The 13,558-nt window shown below is 44.4% G+C and overlaps 1 protein-coding gene across 2 annotated transcripts in view; it reads right to left on the minus strand.

Moving 5' to 3' along the window:
- OXSR1 (oxidative stress responsive kinase 1) overlaps window positions 1-13,558 on the minus strand; it is an 86,494-nt gene that overhangs the window by 23,572 nt on the left and 49,364 nt on the right. For both annotated transcript variants that reach the window (XM_042888580.1, XM_042888581.1), the window contains one exon: window positions 6,866-6,921. In XM_042888580.1, coding sequence (XP_042744514.1) covers window positions 6,866-6,921 — 56 coding nt within the window. The remainder of the gene's footprint in view (window positions 1-6,865; window positions 6,922-13,558) is intronic.

Consider the following 13,558-nt stretch of genomic DNA (forward strand, 5'->3'; position numbering starts at 1 on the left):
TCAAGAAAAACTCGATGCAATGCACTGAAAGATTCCAACTTCTGGATTGCAGTCTTCCAAGGACAGGAATTTAGTACTCACCACTATACTGTACACTGATTATTGAGGGTTCACATTAAAGGCAAGTTTCACTGAAACAGTCAAATGCCTATCATTAGAGTCCAGCTTCTTCCAGATGTGCTATTCTGTTGTCTTCACCCTTGCTGGAGGCATCTCATATTGCTGCTAGCCTCAAAGTTCTAGCATTTAGATGGATAACTATTGCTGTCAGCACCACAGTCTATATTCTGATGGAAACCCATTAGATCTCCTTGAAACAGATCTTCCATACGTGCATCCCATCCCTGCTTCTCACAGAAACCGAAAGAGCTTCCAAAAATCTCAGATTAAAATTACAAGACCTATTGATCTCAACACAAAAGCAATTAGAAATTACTTGGAATAAGGCAATACTAACAGACACTTGTCCGAGTGCCATCAGCACGCTATTGTGTTGTGCTATATTTGAGCTTATGGATATTATCTTACCTCAACTTTTCATGCAGTCATTTGGAGGGTAAAGGAAATGCCACTCAAAGCAAATCCCAGCAGTGAAAACACAAGCTCTACACAGCATTCACTGCGTTTCACATCAAACATGAGGACAAGTTTATAAACTCCAGTCTGGAATTGTGCCCCTGCATCTGCCATGTGAGGTCTGCAGAAAGTTTAAATGGAATTAAATTGTATTCCATTACACGGTTGATTTATTCAGTGTTTTCCCAATCAATTCCCCTCATTTCCAGAGGGATAAAACAGGCACAACCAGCCTGCACTACTTGGCTGAAAGGAGTGACTTTGAAACAGTTCTCAAATGTCATCTTACTGCCTTCATCCAAGTCCCAGCTATTAAGATAAGGTATTTCCTGAGAGCAAGCACATTCTGTAAAGCCGTACATTAAAATCCTGAGCACATTTAGGGTTCAGCCCTCACTTCTGAGCCACTGATATGATCTGTGCCTCCTTGTCTCTGCCTAAGCTCCCAGATTTACTGACAACTGCCCCTGCTGAACTTCCTTCACAAAGACTACAACAGAGCTGGAACACTGCAAATGCATTTAACCCCAACAAGAGAAGTCACACAATTGGAAGGACCCAGCCTCAATAGGTTTCCAACGCAAGAATGCTGCGACGGAGCAACAGGCACCAGGGCTGCTGTGTGAGTCAGGAAACACACTCCCACTGTACCAGAAATCAGATCGCTTTATCCAGATTTAGAAGTCAGACATTAAAAAATCTCTCTCCTCAGGCATCTCATACTGTAACATTTCCTTCATTCTAAGCCAATGTACCTGCTGCTCTGTCTAGCTACCGCTAGGGGAAAAAGAAGACTGCACTATAGGAGCCAGGAGAGCAAAGCCAACTGAAATCAGAAAGTTTACTGGGTTTGCATCAGAATAAAACAGCAATTCCCACAGAATCACAGAGTGGCACAGGTGGGAAAGGACCTCAAGGATCATGAAGCTCCAACCCCCTGCCACATGCAGGGCCACCAACCTCCACGTTTAATACCAGACCAGGCTGCCCAGAGCCCCATCCAACCTGGCCTTGAACACCTCCAGGGATGGATGGGGCATCCACAGCCTCTCTGGGCAGCTGTTCCAGCACCTCACCACTCTCTCTGCAAAGAATTTCCCCCTGACATCCAACCTAAATTTCCCCTCCCTCAACTTAAAACCACTTCCCTTGTCCTGCAGTTATCTATCCTTTCAAAGATTTGATTCCCCTCCTGTTTGTAGGCTCCCTTTAGGTACTGAAGGCTGCAATGAGGTCACCCCGCAGCCTTCTTTTCTCCAGGCTGGACAAGCCCAGCTTCTCAGCCTGTCTTCATAGGGGAGGTGCTCCAGTCCCCTGATCATCTTTGTGGCTTCTCCTACGGACCCTCTCCACCGTCAACAATTCCCAACTTCTACAGGAGTAGAACAACAGCATGAACAACTCAGAGCTGTTTTTAAACACAGACAGCCAAGATACTGTGCCTCTTCAAGTAAAAGTGAAATTATTTCAGAAGACAGCACTGAACATTTCTTTCACTGATCACCTTCGATCTTGCTCAGTTGCCCACCATAAAACAGCTGCAGATGTTCTGAGTGCTTTTCTGTGAACTTTATGCTTTTAAATCTGATGATGAATAAAGCCTGACAAGAGGAAGATGAAGGTCATGGTAAACCAGTGGTAAATGGCAAATTTCTGCTGACAACGAAGCAGGGTGGTAAGACACCAGAGAGACGATCAGTGAAGAACAGGAATGTTCCCTTTAAAAGCTATAGGGTCATACAATGGTACTGGATCTGTCAGTACACCCTTACTCTCTCAAACTCTCATCTGGAAAGGTAGAATTGTACAGTCACACCTATTTCTAATAAAATTTCTCATCAGTTCACATGTGGAACGACAGCTGTATTCTTCTAAGCATCACCATAAGTTGAGCCATTCTGCAGTAATGTCAGGGCACATGAAAGATGAACAAGATTTCTTTAAGTAAATGTAAAAACTGCTCCTGAAACAGAGTCCCAAATGCAAGCTCATTAAGATATGGCAATGCTGAACAAAGTAACTTCAGGGCGACGAAGCACATGATGGTGAAGACGTTGCCTTTGGAGAAAGCTCACAAGTGGTTTCAACAACTGAGTAACGCAACATCTCTTCAGGAAATCCTACAGATGACACAAAGAAGAGGTTAACACCAGGCAGCTACAGGGCAGGCACCACAACTCCCCATCAGCCGCCAGGAAAATCCTTTTTGCCCTTTTTTGACCAGGAGAAGAGGCTCTGAGGTGAATGTCTGAGCCAGCCCTGCATCAGCACTCCTCTTCCCAACACAGATTTGAGCCTTGCCCCTGCTCAGGCAATTTAATCACCCAAAGTTGCCATTTCCTAAGGCGAAGGAGGGGAATGACACTGACTGTATCATAGCTAGATGTTTATGTACAGCGCTATTTTAGTACAATGAATTAAGAGCAGTCAGGAACACAGCGAACTGGTGACAAGTTGGCATGGATTTGTGGAAAGTTACACAAATTCAGTTACACAAGTTTTGCCTGGCCTTAACTATCCCCATTTTATAAATAGATAAAGTGCAAGGGGTTAGGCAGCTTGCCCAGTATCAATTAGCGAGTCCCAAACGACTTTGTGAGATCTCCATCTACCACCAGGCAACACTGCGTGCACAGGAAATTGCAGGCACACAGTGCCAGAGGGAGGCCTCTGGGAGCAGGTGCTAATCCTGCCTTGTTTTAAAGCCTGGGGGGACAATAGCAATGCCTTCAATAGGAAAATCCCACACGGCGAGGGATGCGGATGTTTTCTGTGAAAGCACGTCAGCTTCCTTAGACTCTTGTTTCTTCATTCTGTAATGGAGGAGGGTACGATAGAACTGTTTAATATCCCACTGATTGTAATCAGAAAGAAGGACTGACTCTACACGCAGTTGCAATGAGAGGGGAACACGGTGCCTCGACTGGAACACGGTTCATAGTGAGCAAACCTCCTGCACCGAGTGTGCTCTCCTCTCATTCCCTTTCCCATCCCTCCCCATTTATCAGCAGTCTCTCACTTCATCTTCCAGTAATTTAATAATTGCACAGTTACATAAACTCAGGAACATCAAGCCTTGCTTGCTGTGAGGAAACCTCCTGGTTTCTGCTGTGTGTTAGAATCATTGCACTTTATGTCGACAAGAAGTGTTTTTACCCATACAAGCTTTTAGACTCCACGGAGCCAGTAAATGCCAGGGCACAGAGGTTTTATGTTCTGATTAAAAAAAAAAAAATACAGTAATTGCCATGGAGAGACTGGAACACAAAAGAACGCAGCTATCTCAATGTACACTGCAACCACTACCAGCACAACCCAGAACAATGGTATCAGGGAAAGAAAGTTCAGCTCTCCCAGAGATAGATTAATTCAGCGTGCAAGAAAATATTCCAAACTGAGAAAGCAATGCTCTCCAGATCATAACAGGCTCCAAAAACTTGGTGCCAAGCCACAAGCCCAAACCAGTGCCCTTGGGAAAAAGAGCAAAAAAAATGAAGATAGAAGCAAACAGCTTCAATTCAGGCTTTGGTGGCATCTGTTAAAGGCAATTTTTATGCCTTGGTTCAGTGGATGCATATTCTGAAAGCAAAAGGAGCACAGTTAAAAATAGCCTTGAATAAAAATACCAAGTCCTGGGACCTGGGGAGGAGATTAAGCCAGGCATTTGTGAGGGCCATTAGAGACATTTTTAGAATGCCTACTTTCAGTGAATGCCTCTGAACTCAGAGATTTTTCCTCTCGCTGCATTACCTGCACCAGCCTGAACTCAGTGCATCCTGTGTCCCAACTGCACCCTTCAGCTCAGAACTACGACAGAAGCTGCACACACCCTCATCAAGGTGCTTTTTCTGTTCAGTCTTCAAGAATTGCACAGTCTGTATTAGCAAAAAAGGTTTCTCTATTTTGAGAGAGCACTGAGGGTTGGAATTGTATAATGCAGCAGCATGAACTGTACACAGGGAAGGTTTCCCAGGTGTGCATTAACAGTACTTGAATTCAATTCTCTGATACACTGTGGAGGAATAGCCCAGCAGTAGGGTTACCTCCACTACAGGGCAGGCATGTCTATAAAACTCCCTAAAAGCTGCTGCTTCGTTTCAAAGGATTTGCAGTGTCAGATTTACATTCCTCAGCTTTGCATTTAAGATTTCCATTTCTTCTGAGACAAGCACGGCCAATGGTGTCAAGAAGCAGCAAGCACCCAGGAACATGGGGCTGCAAAGGCTAAACATTCAGAGCTTCACATCAAGGGATTTGCAGGCAGTTTTGATGTAAGGATGACAAAGGGGAAAGGATGCATTATAAAGAGCTGAAGTCATCTTTTCCAGATAAACTGTTAGCATTTTTACATACACACCAACACCAGTTCCTTCAAGGGAGGGGCCCCATGTGCTCTAACCTCAGGCTTCATTCCACAGCTGATCAATTTTTATTTCTCCTCATGGTGTAACTTTCCAGTGAAATAAATAGTTTTGTTTCATGGGAACACAGTGAAGTCACCCAGCTGATAATTAAAGCAGTCGATTATCAACCAAATTATTCATAAGACACATAAATATTGTCAGAAGGCGAGCACTCTGATCTTGCTGAAACAAAATTCCCTTTATTTGAATTGATTTGCTTCCAGAAACTTTTCGCTGCTCAAAACTTTCACAAGGAATTTCGCTATTCCATCCTGGGTCAGGAAGAAAGGAAGCTGAAGTGTCAGAAATTCCCACAGAAACAAACTCTCATGTTTTGCCCAGGCCAACCTCCTCTCTCCTATTTGGTCATTCATTTATTTTTGTTTCTTTCAAGTTATCAGCTGCTTTCACAGAAACAAAAGTGCTTCCTGATGCTGTTATGAACTTGCTGAACTTGGTTGAGTCCAGCTGCTCTACTTTATTGCAAGAAAGATTAGAGAGTTATTCCTTGTGCACCTTCAGAGAAAAAAACAAACAAACAAACAAACAAACAAAAACTGTTAAAGGGAACATTTTGTTGCACACAGAATCATAGAATGGCCTGGGTTGAAAAGGACCACGATGCTCATCCAGTTTCAACCCCCGCTATGTGCAGGTCACCAACCAGCAGCCCAGGCTGCCCAGAGCCACATCCAGCCTGGCCTTGAATGCCTGCAGGGATGGGGCATCCACAGCCTCCTTGGGCAGCCTGTTCCAGTGCCTCACCACCCTCTGGGTGAAAAACTTCCTCCTAATATTCAACCTAAACCTCCCCTGTCTCAGTTTAAAACCATTCCCTTTTGTCCTATCACTATCCATCCTCGTAAATAGTTTACCCTCTCCTGTTTGTATGCTCCCTTCGAATATTGGAAGGCCACAATCTTGCAGTGCTGCTTTCACAGAATGTGCAGAAGTTATTTCATCATTTAAGTGTTGCACATATAAATCCAGGGGAATATCTGCAAGTCACAAGCCAAAGAAACACTTCAAAATTCATAAAAGCTAAGTAAGGGATTTTATGAGACCATTTAAATTGGCCTTAAAATTACCCATCATCTGTATGTTACCCAGCAGACAAAAATACACCAACAGGCACCTTAATAAAAGCCTTAATTAAAAGTCAAGCCTCAGCACCCTGTCGAAGAGAAACACAAGAGGCTTTATCCTAGGCTGGCAGAAAAGTAGTGCATTGTCCTAATGCTACAGCTACACACAGCCTCTCCCAGAATACAACCTAACATTCTGTACAACTGCAAATCCAAAATGTTACATCTTGGCTCCACTGCAGAAAAAATAACGGTATTTTAGTGTAAAGCATTTTGGTGGCCACACCCTGCCTTCCATCAGCTGCCATGTGGGATTAATTATTTACACTTCATTAGAAATATAACAGCAGGCATTAAGAGCACTGGGAGACTTGAAACAAAAAACAAAGCAGTTTTGGATTTAGGCAGAAACTGTATTTCAGGTGCAGTGTCTTTAACAGTGCTATTCTCTCCTACAGAAGGAAAGCAGCTTGTGACAGCAGTGAGCACAGACATCTCCAGACACATCTGTATTAGCTAAAGCAACCACCAAGAATTATTATCTCATTATTCCAATAATTTTTCATCTCATCCTTTGATTCCAAGGGATCAAAAGATTTATGCTGATGTTCATTATTACAAAGAATAGTATTTTAAGATATCAAAATGTAACAAACTGAATATTATTTTTTAAGTTTAGAAAAACAATTCTTTTTCTTGAAGCTCCCATTTCTATGCTGGTTTGTTTTCTTTGCCCATTAAAGAGTCTCTCCAGACAAAGTTATGCCCAGAGCTTACTCGAAGCTGCTAGGAAAAAGTTACCTGCAATTTGCACTGAGCCATCTTCTCCAAGAAGAATGTTTCCTGCTTTCACATCCCTGCAGAAAGACAAAGCAACAGTGAGTGGAACTCATTAAAACTTCCCTTCAAACAATTAAAAGTTTGTTACTTCACATTCTGTTGCATCAGAACTTCTTGCTCCCAATCATGCAGAAACAACAGGGATTTAACACTGATTGTAACTTCAGTAGAAAGAGGTACATAGACTATAGCTAGCAGCATTTAAGTGCTATGGATACAAAGAAATTGAATCGTTTAACTGAAAAATACCCCTCAGCCTCATGTCTTGCTGCATCCAGCCCTGGTTCACCTGGTTGCTTAAGAAACTGATGTATCTCAGTATACTGGTGGAAATGCAGTCAGAAGAAAAATGGTGTTTGCTGCTGGCTCAAGGAGCTGAGCCACAGTCTGCAGGGCAGGGGGAAGAGATCAGGCACAGCAGCAGGGTGACAAAGGGAAAGAAGAGCCGCTCAGCTTCCGGGCAACCCCTGCACTTATGCAGAACCTCCCTGAGTTCTGTTGCACACAAAGTCAAGGAACACTCAGCACATACTATGAAAGTTATCATACTACCCTTTTTTTTTTTTCCTCCATTCATTTCCATTCCATTCACAGCCGCATTTCTTGAACCTTTGACTCCAAACATGCTTGGAAGTTCTATAGCCTATTTCCCCAGGCTGCTCTCCATGTCACACCAAAAGAAGTACCTGCACACTTGACAGCTGCACAGCTGTTAATCATGCTTTGGCTATAACAGCATGCAGACCCAAGCACCGCATCAAGAAGGGCTGCAAGCAAAGTGCCTGCATGGGGAATGGATGCAGCAATGAAGTAGCGTTGCATGGTGTACCTCATGTAATGGCAGCCATCTGCAGGGAAGAGAACAGAAGAACAGATTCTCCCCCAGACACCTTCTGCAAATACCCAACATCCTTTCACAGAAAAAGCCAAAAGCTATTTTTCTCTCCTCCCTCGTGAGTTGAGAGAGCAGAACTGACGCGATGGCCTGGCCAGAGCATCCTGCTTGGGCCCTAGAAATCTCCTTCCTGGCTTCTGAAGAGCCTATGCTGCTGCCAAGATAATTCTGGACACATCTTCTCCAGTACTGCTATGTTCCTCCCAACACCCAATGTAAGGCATTGGCAAACACAGTAAGGCTCCCCCCCAGCTTCAAGTAGAACAGAAGTGAATGAAAACTGTAAGACAGGGACAGTAATGATGATTTTACCAGCAAAAAGCAGACAAAAATCTTTAAAGAAGCATTTCAAGTCCTGTCAAACAAACAGCTCTTGCTGCCAGGAACCATCCCAGAGGCCTCATGCATGTCTGAAGCACAAGCGTAAGATCAAGCACAGGAAATGCTAAACTTGTTTTAATGATCAAGATGCAGATAGAGGTACATGGAAACACCAAATTATATTCAGAATTAGCCTCAAGAAGCTCATCTAATATCAAAACGGGATTTCAAGCACTAAGACGATGCAAGAGTGGTACTGGAATAACCACACAAACCAAACCACTGCTGCCCAGCTCCAGCCCTGCTCATTTATTTCATACTGGCCAAACACGTGAGTGTGCTCTAAGGGGAAAGCCAGCTTTCCTGCCAAAGAGCATTACTCTTCCTTTTCTAAGAGTTGCAGCCTTCATAGACGAGCATCAGCACTGCAGCACTTAGGGACTGTTAAGTACATGGAAGTATCTGGAGGGATTAAATACAACATTAAACATGCAGCTACACCATCCCTCGTAGCATCCATTGGCCAAATCCAATACAATCAGAGCTTTGGAGAGTTTATTTCCATTTAATTCAGAGTTACCAACCTGACTATCCTCTGTACTCCCACAAAGCCATCAGAGAGTGTAACAGAAAATGGAAAAAATCTCTGCCAGTATTTACAGAAGATGCCTCTGGGACACATAGAAACACAGAACTGAGTTGGAAGGGACCTTAAAGGCCATCTGGTCCAACTCCCCTGCAATGAACAGGGACACCCACAGCTACATCAAGTGCTCAGAGCCCCATCCCCTGGCCTTGGGTGCCTCCAGGGACGGGGCACCCACCACCTCTCCGGGCAACCTGTGCCAGTGCTTTGCTAACCTTGTCATAGAAAACTTTTTCCTACTGCAAGCCAGACAGGTCTGCAGGGTAAGGAGCAGTGAATTCAGATAGAATCCAATCAAAAGCAAAGCCAGGGCACTCTAGCCCCTTACCTCTCTCATGTGCAGAGGCTTGTTTTCTAACTTCAGATTAGGTCAATTAAAATTTACACATTTCCTCATTGGAAACAAAAGTCAGTAAATATGCTGCATTTAAGCTGATTCAAGAAATTAAAACAAGCTGTTGCTATGACAAGAAGTCTGTCAGCCACTGCCAAACATCCAAGTCATACTGAAAAATGAAACCACAGCTTGATGTGGCTTTTCTTCCGGGTGACCAGCATCTCTGAAGGCAGTTACTCACTCCAGAGTACCAAATCAGAGTGCTGACAAGCACCATGGGGACACTGATTCAGCTTTGAGTCACTGAACCACTGGAATACCTCCCAGCTTTGCCATTCCTCATCCTAGTACGAGGGCAGCATGCTGCCTACAGCAGCAAGGAGCACAGTGGGCAGCATCACTGCTGGATCAACATGGATTCCCCATCTTTAGCTTCTCCTGGGGTTATAAGCAGCATCTACAAATTCAGCACTTAAAAACTATCCTTAAGACTAACAACATTTAAAAGCAGGGAGGCAGGGGAAGGAGGAATGGTGGTTTCCTGTTTATTCTCTTTTTATATACTGATAGGCCCAACGAGGAGAATGGCAAGAAGTTTGTTACTCCAGGATACAGCTATTGCCAAGTATAACAATTTGAAGGTACTCCCTATTAACGTGTAATGTCCATATCCTGGGCTGATACAGTCAGAATAAGTGGCCTCTAGTGTAATTACAATATTGAAAACAGGAAGTAGCTTTGGGCTGTAGCATAAGCAGTAATTATATCACCATTTCAAATGAAGTTACAGAAGGTTGGAGTAAAAGCTTTCTTGCCAGTGGCTTAACAAATGCCACCACTGCTCCGGGCATTCCTACCTCACTGCTCTGTCCTAAAGCTTCCAAGATCCTTTCTCTGCTGCAGGGTGACCTCATTGCAGCCTTTCAGTATCTAAAGGGAGCCTACAGAGGGGAGGGGAATCAACTCTTTGAAAGGGTCGATACGTGTAGGACGACAGGAAATGGTTTTTAAGTTGAGGGACAGGAGATTTAGGTTGGACATCGGAGAAATTATTTACACAGAGGGTGGTGAGGTGCTGGAACAGCTGCCCAGAGAGGCTGTGGATGCCCCGTCCCCGGAGGTGTTCAAGGCCAGGTTGGATGGGGCCCCGGGCAGCCTGGTCTGGTATTAAACGTGGAGGTTGGTGGCCCTGCATGTGGCAGGGGGTTGGAGATTCCTGATCCTTGAGGTCCCTTCCAACCCTGGCCATTCTGTGATTTCTCCAAAAATAAAGGCTCTGTTTCCATTTACCTTTCATTTCACACCAGATGTGGAAGAGGGGTTTGAACTTCCTCCGGTGCAAATCTGGATTCCCCGCACCTCAGCAGGGCAGAAAGGCCTCATTTGCATCCTGAACTGGTTTAGCTTCCCAGGGCTACCCCGTGCTGTGGTACCAATTGCATCACATTCATGCCTTCAGGTTAGGGCTGTCAGATAAATAAAATTGATCCCTGATCCACCAAAATTAGAGTCAAGCATCCAGACATAGGAGGCTTGCGAGCATAGGAAGGTAAACGCAGTGTTTCCATGTACCCTCCTATTTCATTTTTCAACAGACAGGGAAAAGTGACACCATGAACTGTATCTTAATGGGATTGTTCTCACTATGAAAAGCCTAACCAAGTCCTCAAAATCCTGTTTAGTGATCAGGTCTGCCTTCAGCCCTTCGCACTGTCACAGCATTGTCACTGCAGAGGCAACACTAAGGGTGTATCAAGACCTGCTGCTCCATCAGGGGGTGTGATATTACCAATTACCAGCTGTAGGGGTACAGTCCTGGCACAAGTAATAAAACTTAAAAGAACTGGCATTTGCAAAAAAATCAGTGAAGCATGTTAAGTCAATACTTTCTGAAGTATCAGTACTTTTCAAAGCCTCAAAATTGTTTGGAATTTGAAAAGAATTTGCTCAGCTTGCACTCGAAAGTCTACACCAAGAGCAACAACTAGGACATCAATTTATGGCCACTGAAATGGCAATGTCAGCAAAAGACCTGAGCAAAGACTTGTGTAGCTAGCATCTAGGGAAAAAGAAGAAAAGCCCTGTTTATTGTGCCTTCTCTTCTCATCATCTGCTTGTATGTGCCTTTAGGATGCAGCGTTGGCTGTCAGCACAGCCATGAGTCATCTGCCATTAGATGCAATTTACATCAGCTCTAACAACACACTTCCACGGACTGAACCCCACAGTGCATAATTCAGCATGATAAAAGAGGGGCTGGTCCTGCCAAGTTATATTTATTTATATTTTAAAGGTACAAGAATTACTATTTTCCGTTAATAGTCATGAACAACTCAATGTTGATTATGAATACTACCAATTGCTGTAGTCAACATTATTCTGAGCAATTTGCAAAACCCTTTCAGGACCATCTCTCTACTTACAGTTAAATGCAAATCAATTTGTAGCATTATGCACCAAATGAGGGCCATTCTCTCCACGATCAAGCATTATTCACTATTCGCTGTTACCTGTGTTCCCTTTTTCCCTTAAGAGCCAGGATATAAACAGTCAGTTACAGAAACAGCATTAGCATTTGAGACAGTGCTGCAAAATGGAAACTGGGCTCAGAGCGAGCGAGAGCACAGCAGTATTTTTGTGTCCCCAACACATGAGATGACATTTGAGAGCATGGTATCCAGAGTGCTGTAAGGCAGCACGCTCCCATTCTCGCTCAGAAAAGCCACGTGTACCCATTTTCATGCCAAAGGGGTGAGCCTTATGTACTGAACTTCTGAGTGAGACACAACTACTGACAGCCACAGTGCCGTACCCAACCCTGCAGAACTGGATTCGGAAGATATCTGGCAGAGCTCTTCCAACAGCAGAGCAGCTTCCATGTTCCTCCCTTCAGCCTCCCCACTGATGCTCTATTTGTTCCTGCTTACCCACAGGCATCCCAGCAAGCTCTTGTGGCCACTGGCAAGTGGGGCACACACCAGCAGCCAGGCTGCTACAAAGCACAGCAGGGACCAGCCCGACAACGTGTGGTATTGCTTGGGACTGGAGAAGTGCAGTCGCTGCTCCTTTTCACTTCTCTGAACCATAGGGGAAAAGCAGAGCCTAAAAACAGGAGCAAAACACTGGCTACACAGGGAAACTCATTATTTACTCTGAGTCCCATGCACATTAGCAGGATTTTTAAAGCCTTACATGTGCATTGATAAGAATGTTCTGGGTTTTTTTTTTTAACCTACTTTAACGGCTGGACATAACGCAGTCCTAGTCAGAGTGACATGACAAATTAATCTCCTGCAGTGCTTTCCTTTAAGACAGCATAAAATACGCTTCAAAGGATCCATGATGCACTTGGTACACTTCCTCCTTATTTTTCTTCTCCAATGCTGCTTTAAGTCCGAGGTTTAGGGTCCGAGAAACCATGACTCATAAGTCCGATTCACTCCAGATTAAGTCACTATGTCAGCTCAAAGGGGAGCAGACAAAGCACGCTGCTGGAGATGTTACCAAAAATTCTTGCTGTCATCTCAGCTAGCTGAATAGCTCTGAGGGATGGCAAGACGCTGAGGCAGTACAGAGAGCTCAGCTAACTCATGCAAGTCTGACAAAGTGAGACAGTGCGAGGTGAAGAGTGCCACATCACTCACTGCCTTACTGTGTCAGACATTAATTGTTATCACACTGTAAACAACTTTCCTTTATCTCAGCAAATTCTGCCCAGCTTATGCTTCTTGCTCTTCTGCCAACCTCGTTCTTTGATGGTTTTCCTTCTCGTCCCACATGTTTATGAGTGTTACAATGGTTGAAACAAGGTGTGGCTCCTGCATGCTTCAGCCTTTACTTTCCATTGCCACACCTGAAGCCCAGCACCAGCACTCAAGTAAGCTTAACTGCAGCAGATGGGATGGAACTGGATGATCTTTGAGGTCCCTCCCAGCCCAAGCCATTCTATGATTAGTGCAGGAGCTGCTCCAGCCAGGCCTAGCCCTATCACCATGCATCGTGATGGTCAAAGCACGCAAACCTCAGAGCCCTGCTTCCTCCTCCTGTACACAAGAGGTTTAACAAGCTCACTCAATCCACAGCACTGCTTACAGCAGTGTAATACAAGCATGTGCATGCACTCATCAGCTTATGGCAAGGAGGATCAGCCAAGCAGCAAGGACTGCTGACAGGTCTCAGCCTGTCAGCTGTCCATGGAAGAGAAGTTACATCTCCAACGTCACACATCACTCTGTAAAGCTTCCCTTCTTCAGCCAGAAATTGTAGTTTTTCCCCCTCAGTTTCCCAATAGGAATGGACCCTCCCCTGCAGGCTTTAAAACTAAGTTCTCATTCCACTGTACAGCAGCTATAATTGGACTGGGATTTTCTTCCATAAATTCATCTACTGAGCCCTTCCATTTCCTGATCCTACTTCCTCTGTAAGGACTGCAACAGGGATGAGGCATAAAGCTCC

Source organism: Lagopus leucura, unplaced genomic scaffold, assembly GCF_019238085.1.
Source record: "Lagopus leucura isolate 7727_CA_CO unplaced genomic scaffold, USGS_WTPT01 Super-Scaffold_100157, whole genome shotgun sequence".
Lineage (NCBI taxonomy): Eukaryota > Metazoa > Chordata > Aves > Galliformes > Phasianidae > Lagopus > Lagopus leucura.